The sequence below is a fragment of the Podarcis bocagei genome (genome assembly GCF_964188305.1).
Source record: "Podarcis bocagei genome assembly, chromosome: 11".
NCBI lineage: Eukaryota > Metazoa > Chordata > Lepidosauria > Squamata > Lacertidae > Podarcis > Podarcis bocagei.
In genome coordinates this window covers 11,513,214-11,539,474 of record NC_138136.1, presented here as the reverse complement: position 1 = coordinate 11,539,474, position 26,261 = coordinate 11,513,214, and the positions used below count along the sequence as shown (strand labels likewise).

The window sequence follows — 26,261 nt, the reverse complement described above, 5'->3', positions numbered from 1 at the left end:
GAAAATGGTAAAACTGACCGAGAAAATCTAGACATCACCGTTTAGTATCTCAAAAGTTTTGCTATGGACCATTAATAGCCCCCTTAGTTTAACTATGCACATATTCATAATAAATACTCAGAACTTCAGTATATATCTCATCTGGAACTTATCCTGTTACTATTTAATGTTAAGTGGTATCACAAGCCAATTCAACACAATAAATGTAAATGATAACTGATGTTCTTTAGACAAAAAAAATGCAACAATCTGCAACAATTATGTTTCATTATGATACCAGTTTTACCATTATCCCATACCTAGGACTTGGAGCGTCCCCAATCACTTCTTTTGTAATCCAGTGTCCACTTGCTAATGCCATCTTGGAACTACTGAAAAAACATGTATTCAGAAAAAGAGGTATGAATTGTCTTCAGAGTATAGTAGGTTAAAAAAAAAATACAGGTAGATATTTATTATGGGATCCAACAGTACAAGTGGAAATCTACTCCAGGGCTGTCCCTCTACCCCAGTTTTTAGGGGTGCCTCCAGCCTGCCACTATTTTGTGTGATTCATGTACAAACTGGAATTTTAAGTTTGCGTACTTAAAGTGAATTAAAGAACTCTGTCAATCTAGCGCAACAAATCCACTTAAACACACACACACACAATCAGACTTATTGTAGTTTGGAAAGTGACGGGGAAAAGCGTTGAAAACTGTGGGATGGACAAATGACTAACAGGAAGAGTTTAAACCTAGGTTTCCAGATTTTTTTCCCAATGAATCTGGGACACTTTAATTACTTACTTAATTAATTAATGACATACTACATGTTTGGGACGCTGATGCTGCAGCGATGGCGGTGGCAGAGGGGCGGCCGCTGCCTTGACCTCAACCGCCATGTTTCCCCTTCCTCCTAGGCTTCTATCTCCTTTCTCCATGAGCCTGGGCAGCCCCTGAGTTGTAGGTTCTTCGTGGGGGGGGGGGGGGAGGAGCGGTGTGTGGTGTATCAGGCATGGAAGGCGGAGAAGGAGGCTGGGGCAGCACGATGCCTCCCTTCCCACCGGAGCAGCCCCAATCCCATCCCTACTTGTGTGCAAGCAGGAGGGGGCGGGGATCCCTCAGCTGGGAAGGGAGGCTTCCCGTTGCCTGAGTGATCCCTGCCCCCTCCTGCTTGCACGCAAGCTCTGATAGGCTGTGTGAAGCCTCCCTTCACACCTGAGAGATCCCTGCCCCGCTCCTGCTTGAACGCAAGCTCTGATAGGCAGCGTGAAGCCTCCCTTCACACCTGAGAGATCCCCGCCACGCTCCTGCTTGAACGCAAGCTCTGATAGGCTGCGTGAAGCCTCCCTTCACACCTGAGAGATCCCTGCCCCCTCCTGCTTGCACGCAATCTCTGATAGGCAGCGTGAAGCCTCCCTTCACACCTGAGAGATCCCTGCCCCCTCCTGCTTGCACGCAAGCTCTGATAGGCTGCGTGAAGCCTCCCTTCACACCTGAGAGATCCCTGCCCCCTCCTGCTTGCACGCAAGCTCTGATAGGCTGCGTGAAGCCTCCCTTCACACCTGAGAGATCCCCGCCCCGCTCCTGCTTGCACGCAAGCTCTGATAGGCAGCGTGAAGCCTCCCTTCACACCTGAGAGATCCCCGCCCCGCTCCTGCTTGCACGCAAGCTCTGATAGGCTGCGTGAAGCCTCCCTTCACACCTGAGAGATCCCCGCCCCGCTCCTGCTTGCACGCAAGCTCTGATAGGCAGCGTGAAGCCTCCCTTCACACCTGAGAGATCCCTGCCCCCTCCTGCTTGCACGCAAGCTCTGATAGGCAGCGTGAAGCCTCCCTTCACACCTGAGAGATCCCCGCCCCGCTCCTGCTTGCACGCAAGTAGGAGTTGGGAGGCTGCTCCAATAGGCAGCATGAAGCCTCCCTTCACAGCTTAGTTGCTGGGGTCAGGGTAGGTGGGGGCAGCCCGGAAGCTGCATCTTCGAGCCCTTGCACCACCATCATATGGGGACTTCCCAGCAGCTCCTGAAGCCAGCCAGAGCCAACTGCTCCAGGTTGCTGAGACTGCCGCTGCTGCATTTCCCGGGGACATTAGATGAAAATCCGGGGACGGAATTTGTCTGGGGACTTATTTCCAAATCCCGGGACTGTCCCCAGGAAACGGGGACGTCTGTTAACCCTAGTTTAAACACTCTGAAAGCAATTCAGGAAGGACGCAGGAAGGATACTTAGTTCTATAACTGTCCTGCAAGCAAATCAGAATAAAGACTCAGTAAAGACTGTCTGTATACAGTGTACTATACATGTTAGCTTTGTGCAAGCAGATCAGGATGAATACACAGGTTGCATGGAGAAGCTTTTAGAGAAAGCAACCGGCTGCAATAAGAAAGGGAATCTGGGTAACACTCAGTTGCATTTGCAGAAGTCCCTCTGGATTTCAATCTGTAAAGAGCCTAATAGTTCTGCTAATTGGCTGTTGCTTGGGAGGGGGAAAAAGTCATTACAAAGCATGAATAAGAACTGACTTCCTTTCTTCTCCCCATGCTCCACTCACCTGTGGTTCCTTAATCTTTCATCAAGAGCACCGGAAATAGGTATCTGCAAGCTCTATGTGTGCCGCCAGATATTAATTTCTAATCTGCTTTATTCGCCAGCTTTATCTAGCTCTCTGCCTTGCCTTACATCAGTTGCTATGACACTGTGGTACACAGAAAGAAACACACACCTCACAGTTGTCTTTCTGACTCCACATTATTTCCGGGTTACCTGGAGCCATGGCAACTTAAACAGAGCCTTCCCATACTGTATATTCCGGCCACACAATGTAAAAAACTCACGTCATTTTGTCTCCAGGACAGGAACCACCTGTTAGATCTCTGCATGGCAGGCTGCCATAAAAGCCACAGTACTTTGCTTAAGGTGCTGGAAATGATACCTCTGCGAGGTAGGAACTCCAAATCCCAGGATTCTTTGAGGGAAGTCATGTGGTTTCAATGTGCATGGAACAAGCTTTAAATATATACAGTGGTACCTCAGGTTAAGAACAGGTTAATTCGTTCTGGAGGTCCGTTCTTAACCTGAAACTGTTCTTAACCTGAGGTACCACTTTAGCTAATGGAGCCTCCCACTGCCGCTGCGCCACCGGAGCACGATTTCTGTTCTCATCCTGAAGCAAAGTTCTTAACCCGAGGTGCTATTTCTGGGTTAGCGGAGTCTGTAACCTGAAGCGTCTGTAACCTGAGGTACCACTGTAGTGCAGATCTGGGTAATCAGAACAGGAAATGGGTCTAGGAGTCCAGTTTTTATACCCTTCTGGACAAAGGCCGCAAAGGAAAATTCAGTATTGATGGGATCAAAGGGGGTGATGAAAGAGATGACCGAGTGGGAGTTGTGGGGTCAGGAAGATGGGATGTTCTTTTGTGGAGACAGGTTGTCGTATTCACTTTCTAGCTAGTCTGATTAGATCTAAGTACGAACAATGTACTTCTCTCTTACTGAAGCAATGCATTTCCTGGCGGGCCAGGATGTGGTTTTCTTTTTGTGGAGACAGGTGGTGTTAACATCACTCTTCAGCTAGTCTAATTAGCTCTAGATTGGAACAATGGGCTACTCTCCTGACTATTGCAATTATTTTTTCCATCACATTGATTGAATTGTGAAAAGTCAAGCCCTGTGCATATGAGTTGGGACATAATCTCCATCAAAGTGACTATTATTATTAGTTATTTTTGTTGTTTAATTCTCTAAGCTTTATTTGTTTTTGCACATTTTGGCCAGTAGGAATAACATAGGTAAAGGTAAAGGGACCCTTGACCATTAGGTCCAGTCGTGGCTGACTCTGGGGTTGCGGCACTCATCTTGCTTTATTGGCCGAGGGAGCTGGCGTACAGCTTCCGGGTCATGTGGCCAGCATGACTAAGCTGCTTCTGGCGAACCAGAGCATCAGACGGAAACGCTGTTTACCTTCCCGCCAGAACGGTACCTAGTTATCTACTTGCACTTTGACGTGCTTTTGAACTGCTAGGTTGGCAGGAGCAGGGACCGAGCAACGGGAGCTCACCCCGTCGCGGGGATTTGAACCGCCAACCTTCTGATCAGCAAGTCCTAGGCTCTGTGGTTTAACCCACAGCGCCACCCGTGTCCCATGAATAACATAGCATTGATTAAAATCACATTTTGCTTAAGGTAAGTCAAGTGAGTTATGCCATTGACGGCAAAGCATAATTTTCCAACTACTACTCTTCCAAGTAGATGTGGGCTCTGTGCATGTGTGTCTTCTTAACGTAAGGCGGCAGTCAGCACTGCTCCACCAGCTGTCACTGCAGCATTGGTAGCAACGGACAGCCCAACAGCACCGACTGACTGAAGCGCGGCAACAGCGCTCCCAGGTGCTGCTCCTTCACCATTGGCGATGGCCGCTGCTGACATCATTTTTGCAGCCAGAGCCAGCTGCAATTCCAGCTCCAGTGAAACCTGCTGCTCCCAGTGCTGCTGGGACAGCAATTGTGGCCACTGCCAAGCCGGCTACACCTCCCAAAACTGTAGTTACTAGATCAACCATGCTGGCTTCCTAAAGACCCACTCCTCTTCTTGTGTATCTCAAAGTGACCCATTTAACTACTTATTTTATCAGGCCTCTTGCACCCTCTTTACAAAGAACCATTTTTTAAAATATAATTTTTATTGATTTTTTTTCTGTATTTCATCATAATTCCATAGACATATTCACAACTTATATTGTTTGCTCACATTGAGCCTTGACTTCCTTCCGTCTTTCTTTCTGGCATCCCTATAGCATTTGACATACCTATCACATTCTCATGGTCACTTCTTTATCATATAATAACATAAAGAAATCACATTCTTATTTATAAATCAATCATAATTCCTCATTACAAAACATATCACATTAATGCTACAAACGTTTTCATATAAGTACAATTTTCTTTCAGGTAATAAATAAATTTGCTCCAGTCCTTTTGGTATTTTTTTTCGGGTCAGTTCCTAATTCTCCCCGTCAGCTTTGCCAACTCCACAAATTCTACCATCTTAGTTCTCCAATCTTCCAATGTAGGGAGTTCCTGCTGTTTCCACCTTTGTGCCGTTGTGGCATACATAAATAAATTTATATCTTTTTAATGAATTTCTTCATTAATTATTCCTAATAAAAATGCCTCTGGTTTTTTTAATCAAAATTGTATTTTAGTATCTTTTTTAATTCATTATAGATAATATCCCAGAAAGCCTTAATCTTAGTGCAAGTCCACCACATATGCAGAAAGTTTCCTTCCTTTCCCCTGCATTTCCAGCATAATTTGTCCTGGCACCTGTACATTTTTACAAGCTTACTCGGGGTGATGTACCAACGGTACATCATTTTCTTTAAGTTCTCCTGGAGAGCCACGCATGCTGTGAATTTAGTTGTTTTATTCCACATTACTTCCCATCTTTCAAAATCAATATTATGTCCCAGGTCTTGTGCCCATCTTATCATTACACTTTTCACCTCCTCATCTTTAGTATTCCATTCTAATAGCACTTTATAACAAGCCATTTTTTATTGGTTTGTAAACAAATATTAATACCACAGAATAATTAGCCAGCAGTACAGCCAACAGTATTAACTGTCTTTGTTTTATCCATTGTCACTAGACATATACTTGCACATTCAATATTCAAACATAATACTTAATGTAAACCCTTCACTGAAATATTGAGCGGTTGGTATAACAAGGTCTTGAGTTGGGTCATTAACATACTTAAAGAAAGGGGTCCATGTTTCTAGGACGGTGTCTCTAATTGTTATGCCTTTTTTGCCCTCCTGTGTCTGGTGAAACACTCAGACATTGCTGTATCCCAGATATTATTTCCCCATATGTGGAGGGGTATTTCAGTCTGGTTTTTCTGTTGCTAAGCTACTGCTAATCGTGCTGTGGTCAGTACGAAGCCTCTGTGGTGCAGGGTGGAGCCCAAGTCTATATCCAAAGATAGTAGGGCTAAGAATTGGAGAAAGGGGTTGGCCTGTAATTGCAGATATAATGGAGAAGGCTCTACCCCAAAAGTTTAACATGAGGGCTGTAATGTACTGAAGTTCTCACCCTGGGCCAGCAGGGGGATACTGTAGTTTTCACTCAGGTCCACATATGTAAATAAGGGATCGAAAGTGACATTCAGTGATTGGATAGTTTTAGAAAATTGTTACAGTTACGTTGTTCTGGAGCTCTATATAAGCAGGCTGACTGAACCCTTCAGTTCAGTTCTGTTCTGGCCTGTGAATAAACAAGAGCTGTGTCGTCTGATATATTCACCCACAACTTAACAGGGGCATTCCTACCAAACATGACTAAATGAACTAAGCCTTCCATAGCCCTTCCAACATAAAGGGAAAAGGGAGAGATTAATTTTTGCCAGTGTCCAGTGCGATCGGAGAATGACTTTGAGTAATGCCTCCTATAACGCAGGAGAGATCGTTTTGAGGAGGGTGGGAGAGGTCCAGATGCCCTCCCATTTGTGATATTCAATTAGGTGGCCTAAATCTGATTCCCATATAATTCAAAGGCCTATGGCACCCCCTGCTTCATGATCTAAAAGACTGCTGTATATTAGGGAAGCAGCACTTTTGTGTTTTATGTGATGGCCTGAATCATAGAGATTCAAACAAGGTACCGTATTTTTCGCTCTGTAAAACGCACTTTTCCCCTCCTAAAAAGGGGAAATGTGTGTGCGTCTTATGGAGTGCAGGCTGCGCGGCTATGCCAGAAGCCAGAAAACTGAGAGGGAGCACTACGCAGCGCTCCCTCTCGCTGTTCTGGCTTTGGGATAGCCCCCCGAAGCCTCCTCAGGGCAGCGGGTTGAAGACTCCCCACTGCCCTGTGGAGGCTTCACACGGCTTTTGCGGCGGATGGGGGAAGGAACAGAGCACGGGGCTCTGTCCCACCTCCCAGATAAGCCCCCAAGAGCCGCGCTCCCTTTAAAGAGTGAGCAGCTCTTGTGGGAGGTGGGGGAGGGACAGAGGGCAGCTTACCCATGCGCAGCCTCTTCCGGGCAGGGGGAGCCTTCATCCCGCTGCCTGGGAGAGGCTTCAGCGGCTATCCCAGAAGCCAGAACAGCAAGAGGCTATCCCAGAAGCCAGATTCCTCTTGCTGTTCTGGCTTCTGGGATTCAGAATACTTTTTTTCTTGTTTTCCTCCCCCCAAAACTAGGTGTGATAAGTCTGGTGCGTCCTATAGAGTGAAAATTACGGTACCTTTGGTGAGCTTGCAGAGGAAATCCCCCAAAATCCAGTTGTCCAGAGCGTAGTTTACTGCCCAGAAAGGAAGAGTGAGAACAAACAATATGTCCACAATAGCCATATTGCAGAGGCAGACATCCGTTATAGAATCAGACCTCTTACATAAAACAAATGTCATCACTACAAACATATATCCCACGATCCCCAGGACACAGATCAGGGAGTCAGCAATGGGAAGAAAGGCTTTCGTAAAGTTTCTGACTTCATCCTTGTCACATGGCATTGCAATCTCAGCATACAAATCGGAATAATCTGCGATGGTTGATTCTTCCTGAAAGGACAATGGATTCCGTTAAACTCACATTTTGGCAAGCTCTGGTTTAGGTAAAGAAAACTTTTGGTAAAAACATTTGGTCTTCATTTGTTTGGTTCTCAAATATACATTCTGAAGCAGGGGGAAATCCATGCTCCATAGGAAAGGCCTGGAATTCAGCAGGGGGGAGGATGTACTGTAGTGGGAATGGAGAATCACAAAAAATTAGGGCAGGGGCAGAATTTCTTTGTTCTGGAGAGAGCAAGGTACATAGAATGGCACACATGTCTGTCTCAACCTATGACCCAAAAAAACTTCCTGTATGAGGCTCAACACACTCCCTCACTCCATCTATTCTGGCAGAGAACATGGGCTGGCAAGCTGGTCGTTCGGAATGTTGTCAATTCTGTTATGACACTGCTTAACTTCTGACTGGCTTCAATCTGCATAATTGCAAACATAATTCCCCACTGTGGAAGGACATGTGGATCCAGAATTGGCCTCCACAGTCACTTACAGACTCACTGTTAAGACTGTGTTCATGGAAGACAATCTTACTCAGCTACGAGTGATCACCAAAGAAGGAGTTCTAGTTTCACTGTTGGGAGGCAGTATGCCTCTGAATATCAGTTACTGGGAATCACAAGGGGGGAGGATTTAGTTTCATTCAGCCTATTTCCCATAGGTATCTCATTGGCCACTGTGGGAACAGGATCCTGGACCCAACAGGCTTATGGCCTGATACAGTAGGGCTCTTTGTTGTTAAATGCAGATTATATATTTAAGGGAGTGTGGCATTTGCCCATTCATTTAGAAAATGTTTGAACAGGTGGGAAAGATAGGGTTAAAAATATAGATCAATAGGAAAGCCAGAGGCAGAGCCTACCTGTGTATAAAAGGGCTTAGCCGAGGTTGTTTGAATTAGTTGTTGTTGTTGTTGGGTAGTTGGTTGGTTTTAGTGGGTTGGCTGGTTGGGAGAGGCTGTTGGAGAAGCAGTCGGTAGGCAGTTGGTAATAGAGAGACAGTTAGGGCAGTGGGTTCTTGAGTGAGGAGAGGTAGAAGAGATAGAGAGAGGAAAATAAGACTAAGAAAGTAAAGAGTAACAATGTTTGGAATGCTGTAATAGTTTGTGACTGAAATAAAATACACTCTTCTTTATGAATTGAAAAGCTGACTGAGGTTGAAGTGATTTTACCAGGGAGGACCTGGTTCGTGGCAGCGGATTAGTGGTATATGGGTCAATAGTCCGTGAGACGACCGGGGCCTCCGTACGAAAGCCACAGGGAGGAATAAACAACTACCTCTCACATTATCCTTAGTGATTAGCCATTACTGGGAGGGGAGGGTATGCTGTCGGATTTGTAGATCCTGAACTCTTGGCATCGGTTAGCAGCTGCACTGGCCTCCCATCAGCTCTGCTCTCAGGATGCTCTCCTTTACCCTCAGGTTGGTCATCTGCAAAAGACACTCTGCGCTCTGTTGGTCTGAAAGATCCCAAAGTTTCTGCATCTGATATGGATAGCACTTGCCTTGGCCTCAAGTCAGCTAAGCTCCCAGTATGTACACCTTTAGCATCATCATAGTCATCTGCAAAAGCCACTCTGCGCTCTGCTTGTTTGAATGATCCCAAAGTTTCCGTATCTGATACTGGTATCTCCTGCACTGGCCTCATATTAGCTCTGCCCTCAAGATGCTCTCCTTTATCTTCAGGTTGGTCATCTGCGGAAGCCACTCTGCGCTCGGCTGGTTTTGTAGATTCTGGAGTTTCTGCATCTGATCTGGTTAGCACCTGCACTGGCCTCAAGTGAGTTACACTACCAAAGTGCACATGTTCGTCATCATAATGGTCATCTGCAAAAGCCACTTTGCGCTCTCCTGACATTTCTGCATCTGATATGGGCAGCACCCATATCAGCTTCGGCTTCAACTCTTTTGTGGTATCAGTTTTCTCTTCTTCTTCTTCGCCATCATATTCATTGACGAAAGCCACTACATCTTCTCTTTTATGGGGAATGCGTTCTGACTGTTTTGTAGATTCAAAAGCTTCTGCATCTGACATGGTTAGTTACTTTTTTGGCCTCAAATCAATTTCACTTACAAATTTCTCTTCATCATCAGCCTCATGTGTTTCGAAAAGCCAACACATCTTCTTTTTTGTAGGAAATGTATTCTGGATGTTTTATCAACCCACTTTCACTTTTAAATGATGTTTCTGGTGTGCTTAGCTCTTGCATGGGCATCAAATCTGTTTTTCTTTCAACCTGTTCTTGTGAGTCACTATCCAATGTCCCAGCGGAAGATTTTGGTTCTGCTTTTGTCAAAGGCCCTGTTGCATCTGACTTCATTATGCTTTTTAACGATTTCACACTGAATGATTTAATACGGAATCTTTTTGAATGACAAGATTGAGTCTCATCACCAGCATAAATTGTTTTTGTGTATGAGGAAGTTAGACTCTGAAAGAAAAGAAATACAGTAAAATTATTATAGGGACTTTTAATTTTTTTAAAATTAATTTTCTTTTTTTCTAATGAGAAATTGTTATAGGGACTTGATAGGATGAAGAATCTGATGCAAACAATATATGATCATAAGAATTGTCTCTGACTTCATATACCCTGTCCCAAGAATCATCACTATTCTTAGAAATTAAGAAAGCTTCATCAAATTATATTGAAATCTAAACATTTGCCTATTAAATAACAAAATCCACAGAATCTTAATGAGAGGGCAGAGAGCAGGACCTGCATGTGTTATGCACTGCACCCTCAGTCAAGTTACTAGGTTTTCAAAATGTGACCATTCAGATCCAGAATTCTCATTTTCAATCATGGGACAGACTCAATGGGTCCATCTCTCCACAATAACCTTGTTGCTCTAGCTCTTGACCTTTGTTGACCTTGGAAGATGACAGTCACATGAAAACCTTTTGCGTGTTAACTACACAATGCCATTCTGTTTATCTTCTCCCGCTTTCTGAGTCAGCAGAGGCTTAGGTCTCAGAACGTCTCTGGACTCCAGATTCAATGTTTCCAGGAAGACAGTTGATCATTTTCATTTATAAATTTATTTATTTGGTTTTTCAGATTAAAGTTTTACAACCAATATATCCGACATACAACATAAAAACCAAGATGCCAAAGAATATCCTGGACTTTCCTCCTCACCTTTGTAGGTCCTATTGTTAATCATTTCCTCCTGCATCTTTTATGATAATCCAAATCTTTTACATCTCCATTATGTCCAAAATTCACCATTATACTACAAGTGTTACTCCAATCCTACTAACAATTTTAGTTTCGTTTATACAGTGGTAGCTCGGGTTAAGTACTTAATTCGTTCCGGAGGTCCGTTCTTAACCTGAAACTGTTCTTAACCTGAAGCACCACTTTAGCTAATGGGGCCTCCTGCTGCCACTGCGCCGCAGGAGCACGATTTCTGTTCTCATCCTGAAGCAAAGTTCTTAACCTGAAGCACTATTTCTGGGTTAGTGGAGTCTGTAACCTGAAGCGTAAATAACCCAAGGTATCACTGTAATTTATCTTAAAAACCACTGTAATCCCCCCCCTCCTTATTAAAATCTTCCCAATTTCTGATTCTTCCGGTCATTTTAGCCATTTCGGCATAATCCCTCAACTTCCATCTGCCATTCTTCTTGGGCCGGGATTTTATCTTCTTTCCATCTCTGGGCTCCTTTTCAAATGCAATGCCTAACTTAATATTGGTGCTCCTTTTTTCACAAATACCACTAGCGAAGATAGGAATATTACAATCAGCAATTTTAACAAATTATTAAACTCCAGCACTGGGTCCTTGGGCCTATTGAAAGAAAAAGGGTGCAAGAAATGGAAGGCCTTTCTTGGCTTAAAAAAACAAACAAAACCCGGATAAAAATGGATTTTAAAAATAGATAAAAATGATCCGAAGCCAAGGCCCTGGTAATTTAAGGCCTTCCATCCCCCGCCACGAGCATCCCCTTCGAAAGAAGGAAACCATAGCAACGGCCCTAACGCCCGCTCCGAGTCACGTGATCCCGGACGCTCGAACGACGGTGGGAACTGCACCAGAAAGTGCGTAAAGGAAATGTAGCGCAGATGCCCCGCCCACCCACCATATGCCCCGCCTCCTTGTATGACGCAGTTTCCGGTGGGAGGTCCCTGGGAGGAGGGACGGAGGCCGGGTCACGTGGGGAGGGTTCTGTGAGGGGAGTAGCGAGGCGGAGCGAAGACGGAAAGCGGCAGCGGCGTCGTCGGCGGCTCGAGGCTATTTCCCGGCGCGCGTTCCGTCCCTCCCGGCTTCCGTCCCTCTCTGCCTGGCCCCTCGCGACGGTGGCAGCAGATGAGGGAGCCGGCGGGAGGCCTCCCGGAGCCCCTGCCTCGCCGCCGCCTCCTCCTCCGGGGCGGCAAGATGGGAGCGGAATGAGCCCCGAGCCGGAGCCGCCGCCGCCTCCTCCTCCTCCTCCGGCCCGGGAAGCGGAGGTGGTGGCCTTGACTGTGGCGGCCGTGGTGGACGGAGAAGCGGCGGCGGCGGCCGGAGCCGGCGGAGGGAAGCAGTGGGGCAGCCGCATCATGCTGGTGAGGAGGATCGGCCTCAAGCCGGGCGGAGGCGCCGCCGCGGTGAGTAGCCCGGGGAACAGGGCCCCTCGCCTCCCCTTCGCGCCTCTTCGCCCTCCCCCGAAGCATCCTCGGGGGTCCCGGCCCCGGGAAGCGGACGCGCTGCGGGCCCGTTAGGCGCCGGGAGAGGCTCGAGGCATCTTCCTTCGCAGTCCGCGGGGTGGAGGTCGGGGGGCCGCCTCCGTCCTCGCTCGTCCGCATTTGTGTGTTCTTTTGCTCCCCGATCTGTTGGGCCTAGGTGGGCTCTGTGGTAAAGGTCGGGCCAGAAAAACACGGGGGAGTTGTTGTTGTTGTTGTTATTATTAGGGAAACATGGGGGAGTTGTTATTTTTATTATTGAGGAAACATGGGGGAGTTATTGGGGAAACGGGGGAGTTATTATTATTAGTAGGAGTTATTATTATTCGGGAAACACGGGGGAGTTATTATTAATAGGAGTCATTATTATTATTATGGAAACACGGGGGAGTTGTTTTGATTGATTGATTGGTTGAATTTATATACCGCCCAATACCCAGAGGTCTCAGGGCGGTTCACAGAAAAGATCACAATATATAAACTCAAAATAAAATCAGTAACCCAATAACACCCTCTCCCCCCAAAAAGAGCCACATTTCTTGTAATTCAAAAGCCATTATATGTTGGGGGTAGGCTCAGCCCACTTTCATCCCCACTCCCTTCTTCACTCATTTTCTTCCTTCAAGCCCCCTGCTTTGACTTCTCCCTGTCACTCCCATGTTCTTTCTTAAGGCTCACTTTGACTGAACTTCTTTGAAAATGGTTTATTATTTTTATTTATTGAATTTATATGCTGCCCTATACCCGGATGTCTCAGGGCAGTTCACAGAAAAGATCACAATATATAAAGTAAAAATAAAAAACCTCAATAACCCCCCCCCCCAAGAGTCACATTTTAAAAGGGTATAGGTTTCCCCGGCTTGGATGCAAGGGATGAAGTGCACGCAAAAAACCCCCCAAAACCTTCAGGTTTATACATTTCACTAAATTTACAATCATTTTAACATTTCAAAAATTGACTTCCTTCCCCCTCTTTCTGCAGTTCCTTAAATTTATTTTTAATATCTTCTGCATATCCAAATTAACTTAGTTTGCTCATTTATTCCTATACTTTAAATATATACTCTTATGAAACTGCAGGTTATTACAATAATCCTGCCAATCTTCTTATTTGTTTACAATTTATCTGTAAATATTGAACAAATCATTTCCATTCTTTTGCAAAAAAAATAACAATTGTCATCTTGTAATTGTCATCCAGTAAGTTTCTCCGATTTTTGCATATTGCACAAGTTTTTGTACCCATTATTCCTTTATTATGACTTCTGCTTCTTTCCACTTTGGTGGCGAGTAACATTCTTGCCACTGGTAATTGCATACTGTATATGAATAAGTTTCTATACAGTTTAGCTAGTTCTGTCCCTATAATTTTCAAAATAAAAGCTTCTGGTCCCCGTCCCCCCAACATTATTTTAAACATCTTTTTCATTTCGTTATATATCATTTCCCCTTGAAAACTCATACCACAAGACTCCTTAATGCTCCTTTTTGCGCTCTAAAATATTGTTGATCTCTGCATGTTTTTCTTTCTTTCTTTCAATGTGTGCTTGGCTTGGGCTCTCCAGGCCTCACCCTTGATACAGGCTAAGTGAGTTCTTGTGTTTACACTATAGGGGTTGGGTACCTGCTGAAGTCTTTCAGGCAGGCATGAGAAAAGGCCTTTTTTCAGTTTTTTCAACTCTTATATGATTCATTGTACTATTTGCTGCTTAAAAAATGCTATGCGTTGGAGCCAGCTGGATTACTCCCTTTAAGTCTCAGCCCATGGACAATCCACTGCTACAGCTTGCAAATTATGCTAGAGTCTTCTACTCTTTCACAGTTTGTCCAATCTGTATTTTTTTTCATTTATTTATTTGAGCAATGGCGCTTTAAAAAAATTTGAGAATGCAAAATGTGTCTAACATATTTTGTGTTCTCAGTTATATGCTAGATGCTGTTCGTATCTTCCGAAGATAACACATTGACGTTATCTAGGAGTGGGCATGCAAAAATTCATTTGAAATGTAGGAGTTGAGCTGTCTCCCTGCACACATCGCTAGTAAACATTGAATGACGTGCCTTCTGGAGCTAATTCAAGTATCACTTGTGTAGTGTAGAGTGCACAAAAATAGTGTGTGCCTAACCTCTTATATGCAGTGTGACATGATGCTTGTGTTTGGATATACTGCAAGACTTGGCACAAAGATTTGGCATGTCTTCATTCTAGTGCTGTGCATATCTCATAGCAGGCTCTGGTGATTTATGATGCTGTATTCAGTTTATTAGTTGCCTTTTGCAATTTATTAGTAATTTGTTACATAAGCATCTAGATGTCTTTTTTTAAAAAAACAGAAGTTCAGAAAGAGCAATATGTTGCAATAAAAGCCATTCAGTAACCCACAGAACTATTGATTCAGCTGCTCAAACTTAGTATCTAAGCAGTTTATCTTTACTGGTAAAGCCATTACAGTGGTACCTCTGGTTGCGCACGCTGCGGGTTACAAGCTCCACTAACCCGGAAGTAGCCGTTCCCGGTTGAGAACTTTGCCCTGGGATGTGAGTGGAAATCGCGTGCCAGAGGCGCGCTTTTGCCAATGACGCTTCATGTTACGAGCAGTTTCCAATTACGAATGGACCTCCGGAACAGATTCCGTTCGTAACCAGAGGTACCACTGTATAGAATTAGCATCAGTTAGTCTTTCTTATTAATAATAATAATAATAATAATAATTTTTATTTATACCCCGCCCTCCCTAGCCAAGGCCGGGCTCAGAGCGGCTTACAAGCAATAATAAAAACAAGATGAATGATTACAACTTAAAAACAAAAATAAAATACAACATTAAAATAATGGAACATTAAAATATTAAAATGTAGCCTCATCGCAGGAGGAGAAGGAAAAGAAAAAAGAGAGGGAGGGACGGAATCAAATTGGCTCCAAGCCAAAGGCCAGGCGGAACAACTCTGTCTTACAGGCCCTGCGGAAAGAAATCAGATCCTGCAGGGCCCTGGTCTCATGAGGCAGAGCGTTCCACCAGGCCGGAGCCAGAGTTGAAAAGGCCCTGGCTCTGGTTGAAGCCAATCTAACTTCCTTAGGGCCTGGGACCACTAGGGTGTTGTTATTTATGGACCTTGAGGCTCTCTGTGGGGCATACCAGGAGAGGCGGTCCTGTAGGTACGAGGGTCCTAGGCCGTGAAGGGCTTTAAAGGTCAAAAGCAGCACCTTAAATCTGACCCTGTACTCCACCGGGAGCCAGTGCAGCTTGAAAAGCACTGGGTGAATATGCTCCCATGGCAGAGACCCCATGAGGAGCCTCGCTGCAGCATTCTGTACCCGCTGGAGTTTCTGGGACAGCTTCAAGGGCAGCCCCGCGTAGAGCGAATTACAGTAGTCAAGCCTGGAGATGACCATCGCATGGATCACTGTGGCCAGGTTGGGGTGGGAAAGGTAAGGGACCAACTGCTTGATGCGGCGAAGGTGGAAAAATGTCGCCTTGGCTGTTGCTGTAACTTGCACCTCCATGGAAAGGGGAGGGAAACTTGTAGCAATTGGGGCCCTTTCATCACATAGTATGCATGCAAGTGACTTTGATCAGATCGATGCATGCAGACTTGTATAATAGGAATACATTTTGCACCAAACTCATTAAATGGGCTACAGACAAACACAAGGCACTCAAAAGTTGAAGAAGAGGAAGTTGCACTTGCTGTACAGGCTGTTGATTAACCCATGACCAGACTTGCCTAAGTGACAGCAAGCTAACCCAGTCATGGTGATCATCTGTGTGATGGGGCTGCCTCTAGCTGTAAACACACCATATTCCACCACATCCTGTATGGCGGTACATAAATATTTCCCATCACTCACCATGTTCAAGTAAGGTTTGTGACAGCAGCCAAATCAGTATAACTAGTTTAATATTTCAGTTAGAGTGGGTGTACTTTGGACATGGTTTATTGGAGTGAAATAAGTCGTACAGGGTACCTCACAGCCCTTTAAAGCTGTACCAGGTTCCCTGTTTGAGTCTTGCAACTTGCTCATGTAGAATGAATTGTTCCTTGGTTGGAATGGTTACTTTCAATGTAGTTTAGGTACACAGGGTTCCCAAGTATATAAATTAAACCGGCTTGTGATTTTTCTAGTAAAAACAGTTGTGCAAACCTTGTTTTATGTACAGTGGTACCTCAGGTTAAGTACTTAATTCCTTCTGGAGGTCCGTACTTAACCTGAAACTGTTCTTAACCTGAAACCACTTTAGCTAATGGGGCCTCCTGCTGTTGCCGCACCGCTGGAGCCCGATTTCTGTTCTCATCCTGAAGCAAAGTTCTTAACCTGAAGCACTATTTCTGGGTTAGTGGAGTCTGTAACCTGAAGCGTATTTAACCTGAAGCATATGTAATCTGAGGTACCACTGTATTTTAGACAGTGGCAGTCAAATTTCCTGACCTCAAATTCAGGGTGAAAACCTCTAGGCAATATTTTTTAAACATCCTAGGGGAATGCTTCCCTTGTGTTCTTCAATAGGAGTTTTAGGGCAGGATTTTGTGGACCAGTGGCCCTCTTGAGCCCTGGCTAGCATAATTAAGGGACAGGCAAAATTTTGTTCTGATACAAAGTATCCAGCACACCTGTTCTTACAACATTGTTTCATTCACCCGAATTCTGATGAGAAAATGTTATCCATAAGCACAAATGAGCTACAAGTTTGGGACATCAAAGGATTCAGCTCCAGAGTGTTTACTAACATTGAAAAGAATGTCCAGAGTGGTTTTTCTTAAATATTTTGATGTTGTTTTTAATGTAATAAAAAGGCAGTCAGTAGAGAGTGTGGAATTGAAAATGTAATGCATGAGGAAATAAACTAGTAGGTGAGGAACATGCAACTTCTATGTTTCAGGCAAACTGGGGGGGAAATAGCTTTTCTTGGTTACACTACTAAGTATTCTAGAGCAATCTATCCCCACTGGTATAAAAAATGTCTGACATTAGATCACAACCCTCTATTTGCATCTTATATCCATCAGAGGCACAAAGTGCAAAATCTCATCCTGTCATTTCCCCAAATGAATGTCCATGTGAAATCTAACTATAGAGTTCTTCTTTCTTAGCTAACAGTCTCTAATGACTATTTTTAAGTGATATAGGGAGTGTGACAGGTTAATAGAAAACAAACCAGCAAGACAAACATCAGCCAGCTGAAATTGGACCCCTTTTCTTCTCTCCCATCCACTTTCTATATAGAATTCATAGAATCTTAGAGTTGGAAGGTACTCAAGGTTCAGCTAGTCCCAACTCCTGCAGTGCAGGAATCTCAGCTATAGCATCCAGGACAGATGGCTATCCAACATCCGCTTTAAAACCTCTAAGTACGGAGAGTCCACCACCTCTTGTGGGAGACCGTTCCACTGCTGAACAGCTCTTACTGTCAATTTTTTTTAAGATGTTTAATCAGAATTTCCTTTCTTGTAACTTGAAGCCATTGGTTCAAGTCCTACCCTCTAGAGCAGGAGAAAACAAGCATGTTCCCTCTTACATGTGGCAGCCTTTAAGATATTTGAAGATGGCTATCATATCTCATCTCAGTCTCTTCTTTTCCAGGTTAAACGTTCCCAGATCCTTCAACCATTCCTCATAAGGCTTGATTTTAGAGAGGAAAGGGATTTGTCATCTTTTGGCAGGAATTTCTTTTGACTGACTATTTAGAGATAGTATATCATGTTCTAGTCTTGGGTACATTTCTTTTTCACCATTCAGTATTAGGAGGGAGGTTTTGAGCAAAATGTATGGCGGAAAGGGGAGTGAAAGGCACAAGGAAGTGTTAGTAGAAAGGAATTTGTTTCCTTTATACAGTGGTACCTCAGGTTACATATGCTTCAGGTTACATACGCCTCAGGTTACAGACTCCGCTAACCTAGAAATAGTACCCCGGGTTAAGAACTTTGCTTCAGGATGAGAACAGAAATCGCACGGCGGCAGTGGGAAGCCCCATTAGCTAAAGTGGTGCTTCAGGTTAAGAACAGTTTCAGGTTAAGAACAGACCTCCAGAACGAATTAAGTTCTTAACCCGAGGTACCACTGTAATTGGCAGAAATTTCTTTTTCTGTCACCACTCTGGTGTTTCAGTACCAGCTTAAATAAACTGAAAGCTTAGTTAATTGAATTGATTGAACAATTGCACATAAAAATGTCTGCCATTGGCACACATACAAAAAAAATCCTCTTAATGGCACAAGTTTTAATGTATTATATAAGCTGAACCATTTAATTTTGTAAAAAGAAACCATATAGGTGGTTAGTAAGTCCACAGCATAGCATTTTGTCATTTTTGCTGACTCTGTGTACTCACAGGAGATTATTAAAACAATTCCATTTAATATTGTTGAGTAGCAGTAAATGTCACGAATGAAAGGAAACATTGTGGAAACTGTTGAAGTTCATAGGCAAATCTATATTCCTGTTTCATAGGTGATTAGGGGGAAAAGTTTTAGTTGGTACTATTTCGAAGAGTAGAGTTGTACATAGTAAATGTACAAGTATCCATTAATTTATTTTCTGTTATTTGTTACACATATAGTCCACCTTTTCTCCAAAGATTTCAAACAGGCTCTCTCCCCCTCCCCCCCACCCAGCCTCTCCATTTTATTACTGCAATATACTGTGAGGTTGGGTAGGTCAAGGGACTCTGGGGTCACCTGGTGATGTTCATGGCAGATGGGGATTTAAGCTTGAGTCTCCATTCTCCTTGTTTACCACTTTTACCTGCTTCAGCACTCTAGCTCCCAGTTAAATTAATAACTCACTTGATTAGACTGCATACTCTGGGATGAAGGGAACAGTTCAGTGGAACTCTAGTAACTGTGTTAAGTATTACAGCCTGAATATTTTAGAATAATCTCCCAGTTTACACAGACAAGGTATCATTATGTGTGGGAGCAAACCCTCTGCAAAACGGAAACCCTTTCTTTTCACGTTCTTCCTCTTTCCCTGTGGATTTGTCATTCTGGCCATTTTCAGACAGTACACAGCTTTTATTTCAGTTGGATTTTAATACCCTAGTTTAGTAAGTAAGCTTTTATATCTTTTAAGGATTTGTCTAACCCATGTTTAAAAATGGTTAACCTGCCTTGAACTCGCAGGATAGGCTTAATTAGAAATAATTTCAAGAGAAACATAGAATTGATGTACTACTGCTTCATTAATTGGCATGTACCCCACAGCAGTATTCTAGTTTAATGCAAGCTCTTAACGCCAATTGATTTGACAAAACTCCCACTGGCCGTATGTTTAAATTAAAATAGAATGCTTTATACCATTTAAAATGTTGTCAGAAGCAAGTTTCTAAGAGTTGTGCTGTATTAATATTAATTTCCCCCCCTTTAACAGCAAGGTATTGGTCGACCAAGTGTGTACCATGCAGTTATTGTCATCTTCCTGGAATTCTTTGCTTGGGGACTGCTTACAACTCCGATGCTCACAGTAAGTTTCTTAACCTGGGTGTTTTTTCTCAGAGCTGTGTAGTATTAAAAAGTACCTTCAGAATGATATGTGTTTGCCTGTAATAATAATGGTCTACATTAAACAATGGTTTTTATTTCTAATTTCTGGTACTATACCTGGAGGTTAGAGTCCTGCTGTTACTTGGCTCATCTTCTTCCATAACTGCCTCCTTCAGCTGCCATTACACCAGCAGGCCCTCTCCATTAAGTTGGCACAGGCTAAAGCTGGCTAATGTGTGGCCCTGCAGATGTTGGTGAACTAGAACTTCCACCATCCCTGGCTGTTGACTATGCTGGCTGGGGCTACTGGGAGTTTAAGTTCAGCAACATCTGTGTTGGGGTAACTGGACACCATAAGGGTTTAATTTCCTTCATGAGTGTAAATCACCCCATGGATGAGTTAATCGCAGGTGCAAGGTTAGCCAAGCCAGTTGCTTTGGAAACAGCCCAGTGCCACAACTATATCTGTCATTAATGTATGTCATTCTGTGAGTCTGCAGTCTGTTAGTTAATTACTAACAATAACTTGTTCAATGTTACGTTTTGAATTGCTGAACTTACTTAGAGCAATGGAGATACTTCATATTTGTACAGTAATACCTCTGCGAACATCCGCCTCGTCTAGCATCCATTCCGGCAAACATCCATGGCAAACCCGGAAATACTGGAACGGGTTACTTCCGGGTTTGCCACTCCCGGATGCGCAGATGTGGCACTTTGCCTTGCATCCTTTTCGGCTAGCGGCCGGGGCTGCAAAATGAGGTATGACTGTATGTATATTTCAGTATCTGCAAAAGCCTAGAAGCTGTTTGCCTACCCATGACTTAGTCATTATGTAAGAGCTGTAATCTGAATCTGCTTAGTTTCTCTTTCCTGTCTTTTGCCTTTTATTGATTAATTTGTAAGCCATCATTTTAAATTATGAACCACCTTGAGTGCAGAAACATGTTGCATAAATATAGCAAATCAGTAGTAAATTGATATGATTGGCAAGAATGTAGGGAACGTTTTGAGTTGCCTCCCCACTCAAGTAGCAGAGTAAAATTCATCAATGAGTGTGAACTACAATATATATGGCTTGAACAGTGTTGCCCGGTGCTCTTTTTGACCCACCCTTTTCAGGCTTCCACTTTTCAGGGGATTAAATTAGCTATTCACAGTGAAAATCAATAAAGCATTGTCTTTAAAATAGAGCCCAATGCACAGTTTGCTAAATTTGCTGATGACAATTAGGTCAAATGCTAAAAGATTGGCAGGCTCCCTTGCCATGCCAAATCCCTAGTGCAGTGCTGCACCTTTCTACTTCACTGGGCACAACCTTTTAATCTCAAACACCAATTGTACCTCTCTCTTGGTGGAAAAAATGAATTGCATTCCTCGTGGTTTAAATATGAATCTAGCAAGCATATTTCAGAAGTGTATACTATATTGTTTTTGTTTAATTAATCTAGAGCAGGGGTAGGGAACCTTTTTGGCTTCACGGACCAGATCCTTACCAGGATCTGTCTCACGTACCAAATTTGTCAGGTGGGCAGGGCCTCTGAAGTCAGATCATACAGAAGTGGGGAGACTTGCAAAGGCCTCTGAGTTTAAATTCCTGGCCCTTGATGGAAGAGAAGTTGTTAACCCCCCACCCTTTTTGCAGTGTATTGCAGGCACACCATGCATGAAAAAAGGAACCATGCCAAGTGCTTTTAGGGCAGCCTCTTTGCTTCTGCTAGGAACACAGGGACTGTCTAAAAATTGCAAAGTGCCATTTGAAGCAATGTCCCACTACTTACGGGGAGGGGAGGCTGTTTGAAATGGTGTTTGTTCTTCTCCTGTAAGCAGGTGGGAGTCCTCCATTGCAGCCCTGAGACCTCCGAGTATAGGGCGGTATATAAATTCAAATAATAATAGTAATGGCCCCGCCTCCCTTCCTCCCACTGATCAGATTGGCCTGCAGGCCAGGGGTTCCCTACCCTTCCCTAGAGCTCCTGCAGATATAGATACACACACACACACACACACACACACATCCCTTCACCTTCACCTATAAATCCTGATTTTCATACTTCTTGAATTCTTACTAAATTGGAAGACATCTTTGCTGGTCCAGTCTACCTTGCAAGTCTTGAATTTAGCATCTCCATATGGGCATATATGTGCAATGTTGTTATGTCAGTTATGTGCAACTTCTGGTACAATAGAAGGCGACTTGCAACCTCCTAAGCTTAAGAAACATTTGCTATAGTACAATCATATACATATAATGAAGAAATGAATAGAATTCCTACTCAAAATTAGACCTCATTGAGTTCAGTGGTACTTACTCTCAGGTATACATGTGGAACATTTCAGCCTAAATGTGCCATTGAATAGAACTCTTTTTTTAAAAAGGCAACAGTACATACGTTTTGCCATTGCTTTAGCTTAGTATATTTTTGCTTTCTAGGCACTTTGACTCAGACGCTTGTTTGCTGTTAAATTGTAATATTTGAAGTACAGGTGTGATTTGTTCACAATTGAGGCTAAGAGAACCTCAAAGAACTTGCTGTACATTCAGATTTCCTATTTGGATATTGGTTTCTTTTGAACTGTCAGCTGGGTGTTAGAATTTTATCAGACGGTATGCAGAACTATTGTCAGAATGGCTGGGTGCATGTAAGTCCGCAGTTTGATGTTTTAGATCCTGCACTGTGATGTTTAGAGGTTTAGTGCTCCAAGTAGTTAAACACATATACCATAATATGAATACTTCCAGGCCCCCCTCCCCAATTGTTTTTAGTAGATTTAAATAGTTGGAAGTATAACTGGGGTAGTGTGTTAAAGCTTGAACATGCAGACACATCTCAACTTTTTAAAAACACATAAACAGCTTCTAGGTTCTGTTGATTAACTTATTCTTAATTTTTTTTAATGAGAGCCTGCTGCTTGTTAACACTGTGTTCATCATGGTATCATTACAGTTCTGTTTCTAGAGAAGGGGAATGTGGGGCGAAAAAAATCCATATAGCTCCCTTGTGTGCTTATTGACTGGGGGAGTGACAGATCTGTTAAAAATACTAAAAGCTAGGTTTGGCAGCTGTTAAAACTACGCTGCTGTATGGCTTTGGATGAGATGGGGAAGACTGAAATATATTTGACTGTGATGAGTTCTGAAACGGAAGTCATGGTACTCTAGATGGGTCAGTAATGGCTAAGTATGTTTTAAAGTAGTTTAATATATCTTCTTTAATGGAAGGTTACTTTGAATAACAATTTCTTCTCTTTAGGTCTTACGTGAAACATTTCCTCAGCATACATTTTTAATGAATGGCCTCATTCAAGGAGTTAAGGTAATTAAAAAAAAGTCGGTTAATCATAACCATTCTTGAACCGTTAATTTTTGTAAGCCTAATAATAGCACAATGTTTCTGATACATTGGTATTGTGGGACTTATCATTTGTATGAGACAAACAGCATTGATGCAGCTGTGAGAATGAAATGCTCATTTTCTGAATTTTAAAAGTCACAAAAATGTGTAGCTGCTTGTTGAGTAGTGTCCAACAAAGTAGTTCCACTAGCACAAGCACTTCTGGGCTACATAGTAGAATTTTCCCTCCCTCTCCTTTCCTGCCAATATATGCTTTGTAGAGCTGGGGATCCCCCAGAACATGGGGTGCACAGGAAGAGGAAGTGCTGTTGTCCAGCCAGAAGTTGTGCTAACAGAACTAACACATTGGATTACCACCATGAGGCTGCAATTTAGTTGACATTAAGTCAAATTAATCTTAATTTGGGCTGCCTTCTGAGTAGACATTTATATAATTGCACTGATGTGGGAACAAATGGAGGTGTAAGAACACATTCAGTCTTGGACAACTGACTAATGTCAAATTTGTGAAATGTTGGAACCAGATCAATACAAACTGGTAATTACATGGGGTATGAAGCAGGCATCCAAAATCATAATTGAACATTGAGACTTTGGTTGAGACTTTTCGGCATGTTATGAGATGGAATAATTAATATTACACGAAACGGACAGAACTTGGGGGATGTCAGTGCAGCAGCAGTGCATATGAAATCTTCTCGATCATGATAAGGTATATTATTGTTTCATTGTAAGTTCAGGGGATAATTTTCTCAATTGCTGTTTATGGCCCTAAGAAGATAATACATGTGACCCTCCCCCATTGATTAAGGATGCTGCATATTTTGTTTTATTATTGTATCCCAGTGGGTACTTAAGGTATCACAAATATCTGTAACTAAAGAACCACAATGAACAAACCTTTCATACAAGGGTAAAAATGTGAAATCTGGGATTCATGTCAAATTCTAAATCTGATAATACCATACAAATAGTTGCTGATTCCAGAGACCCCCTGAGTGGACTTATGTTCATGGAACACTCCTGCTTGTGGAAGGTGATTGACTTTGCCTGGTTTCTGAACACCCTGAAACCCTTCTCCAGAGGGTCAGAAGACAGTGGGAGGTGAAGACTGCAGGGAGAATCTGCAAAAATTGCTGCACTCCCTCTTCTGCTGGGTCATGGCCCATGTTAGAAACTCTGATATATAAGCTTGGCGCCAAGTGACTCCTTAAACCAGGGTTGCAGTCACCAAAACGGAATTTCTAGTTGCCCTTTGGGGGGCAGATGGCTCGAAAGTCACATTTTTCAATATGAGTTTTTGGTTCCTGAAATTCACTCTGATTGTGCAGATAAAATATAATGGGTAGAATTCTACAGGATGTGTTACTAGGACGTGAAAACAGTCAAGATCCCAGGCATACTCCTCCAGATGGTGGAGACATCAAGCACCATCCTGGCTCCTGGGCTTCTTCAGTTGGTCGCAGGTGACCAATAGCCCAGGTGCAAAATGCATCTGGCACCTGGCAAATTTTGAATGCTGTTCATGGCCCCCTCTGAATGGAAAGAGCCTTTTCATTTGTGGGAAGGCTACTCTGAATGTAAGCTTATATCAATGTGTGCTGTAAAAAGAAGTTTTATTAAAGGGTTTTCTGACTATAGTTAAGAAACTGACGATTGGTAGCTTGATCTTCAGAAATGTATATGAGGACAGGAAAAGAAGCTCTGTGTAGTAATAAGTGTCAGGACAAGGTAAGAAGGTTAGCGCTGTGGTAAACCTTCCCTGCCTGTAGGAGATGTTATTTGAAACCACTTTTTCTTGTTGATGCCTTGATTGCTCAGATCTGTCTGAAGTGTATGCAAATACTATCTTTAATCTGGCTGGTAATAGTAATGACTTTGACTTGAGTGATTCCAGCTTTCCAACTGACTTGTGTCCAGATATTGATAAAACCTGTAAAATTCATTTAGTAATCCATGCTCAAATTCTGTGGGGAAGCAGTGTTGTCTACAGTGCACCTGAAACAAACAAACAAACACAGATAAATAAGGCTGTCTTCCACTAACCTCACCCTTTTGTGGAAAGCACACCTAATTCATCAGAGATAAGAAACCATCATAAGTGAGCTTCAATCTGGCTGGTGACTGCTAAGCACAGTTTTATACAGTGGTGCCTCGCAAGACGAAAAGAATTCGTTCCGCGAGTCTTTTCGTCTTGCAATGTTTTTCGTCTTGCGAAGCACGGTCCGTCGCAACTGCGCCTCTTCAAGCGGCTTTAAGAAAAAAGTGCAAGACGTTTTCGACTTGCAAAGCAAGCCCATAGGGAAATTCGTCTAGCGAAGCAACGCAAAACCGAAAAACCCTTTCGTCTGGTGAGTTTTTCGTCTTGTGAGGCATTCGTCTTGCGGGGCACCACTGTATTTCCATTAGCTTGTGTCTGCAGTTCTTTTCTAGTCTAACTTTTGGCTACCTTCCTAGCAATTGTTCATGTAAAAAACGTCTCTCTACTTCTGTTTGCATGTGCAAATTTCTGGTGCACCCTGCAACCTCAAGCTATTATGGATAAAATCATAGCCTTCAGTCTTGAGACATTTGCTTCAATGATGTAACATAAAAATCTCTGCAATGATGTCCTTTGGGAGAATTGAATGTATTAAAAACTGAATGACTTACCTGTATCTTTTCTGTATTTCAAATATTGTTCTAAATATATAAAAGGGATAATACCAGAGAAAGCAGTTTGCAGAAGGCATGTGCACTTTCTTTTGGCAAATTGTCACATTTAGCATAGCAGACTCTTGGGCTGAGATATTGTTTAGGGAGTATTGTTGGGGTTTTTTGTTGTTGCAGTTTACATTATTGTTTTGTATATTTATTTTTAGATCTTACAGCGGTTTATATGGGAATAGTTGGAATTGTTCATTTTTGGTTGTGTACTTTTTGATGTGTTTTATTTATTCTTTATGACTACTTTTGCTATGTTTGTAATTAGGTAATGTTTGTCATCTTTTCATGCTGTAAGTTGCCTTGAGCACGGTTTTAACTATGGAAAGGCGAAATACAAATTAAATTATGATGAAGTTATGTAGAATGGCGGCTGCTGTGTGCAATTGTAAAATTTTCAGCATGGATGGAAGTTGCCTACTGGAAGTGCCAATTTGTAAATATTGTGGGTATATGTTAATTGTTGACAGCGTGATTACCTAGTTCAATAATCTTTGCCTATGGAAAA

At 43.0% G+C, this 26,261-nt stretch overlaps 2 protein-coding genes across 5 annotated transcripts in view; one reads left to right on the top strand and one right to left on the bottom strand.

Moving 5' to 3' along the window:
- Positions 1-2,733, bottom strand: part of LOC308597722 (kelch domain-containing protein 3-like) — a 76,987-nt gene extending 74,254 nt beyond the window's left edge. Inside the window, exons 1-2 of one of the 3 annotated variants that reach the window (XM_081213758.1) lie at positions 2,535-2,733; positions 300-371 (exon numbers count right to left, since the gene is read on the bottom strand). In XM_081213758.1, coding sequence (XP_081069884.1) covers positions 300-361 — 62 coding nt within the window. In that variant the 5' untranslated portion in view covers positions 362-371; positions 2,535-2,733. The remainder of the gene's footprint in view (positions 1-299; positions 372-2,534) is intronic. The other 2 variants (XM_081213760.1, XM_081213759.1) reach the window with 2 other exon arrangements.
- An 8,981-nt stretch (positions 2,734-11,714) lies between these two features.
- MFSD14B (major facilitator superfamily domain containing 14B) overlaps positions 11,715-26,261 on the top strand; it is a 39,307-nt gene continuing 24,760 nt past the window's right edge. Inside the window, exons 1-3 of one of the 2 annotated variants that reach the window (XM_081213756.1) lie at positions 11,715-12,140; positions 19,582-19,674; positions 22,949-23,011. In XM_081213756.1, coding sequence (XP_081069882.1) covers positions 11,943-12,140; positions 19,582-19,674; positions 22,949-23,011 — 354 coding nt within the window. In that variant the 5' untranslated portion in view covers positions 11,715-11,942. The remainder of the gene's footprint in view (positions 12,141-19,581; positions 19,675-22,948; positions 23,012-26,261) is intronic. The other variant, XM_081213755.1, reaches the window with a different exon arrangement.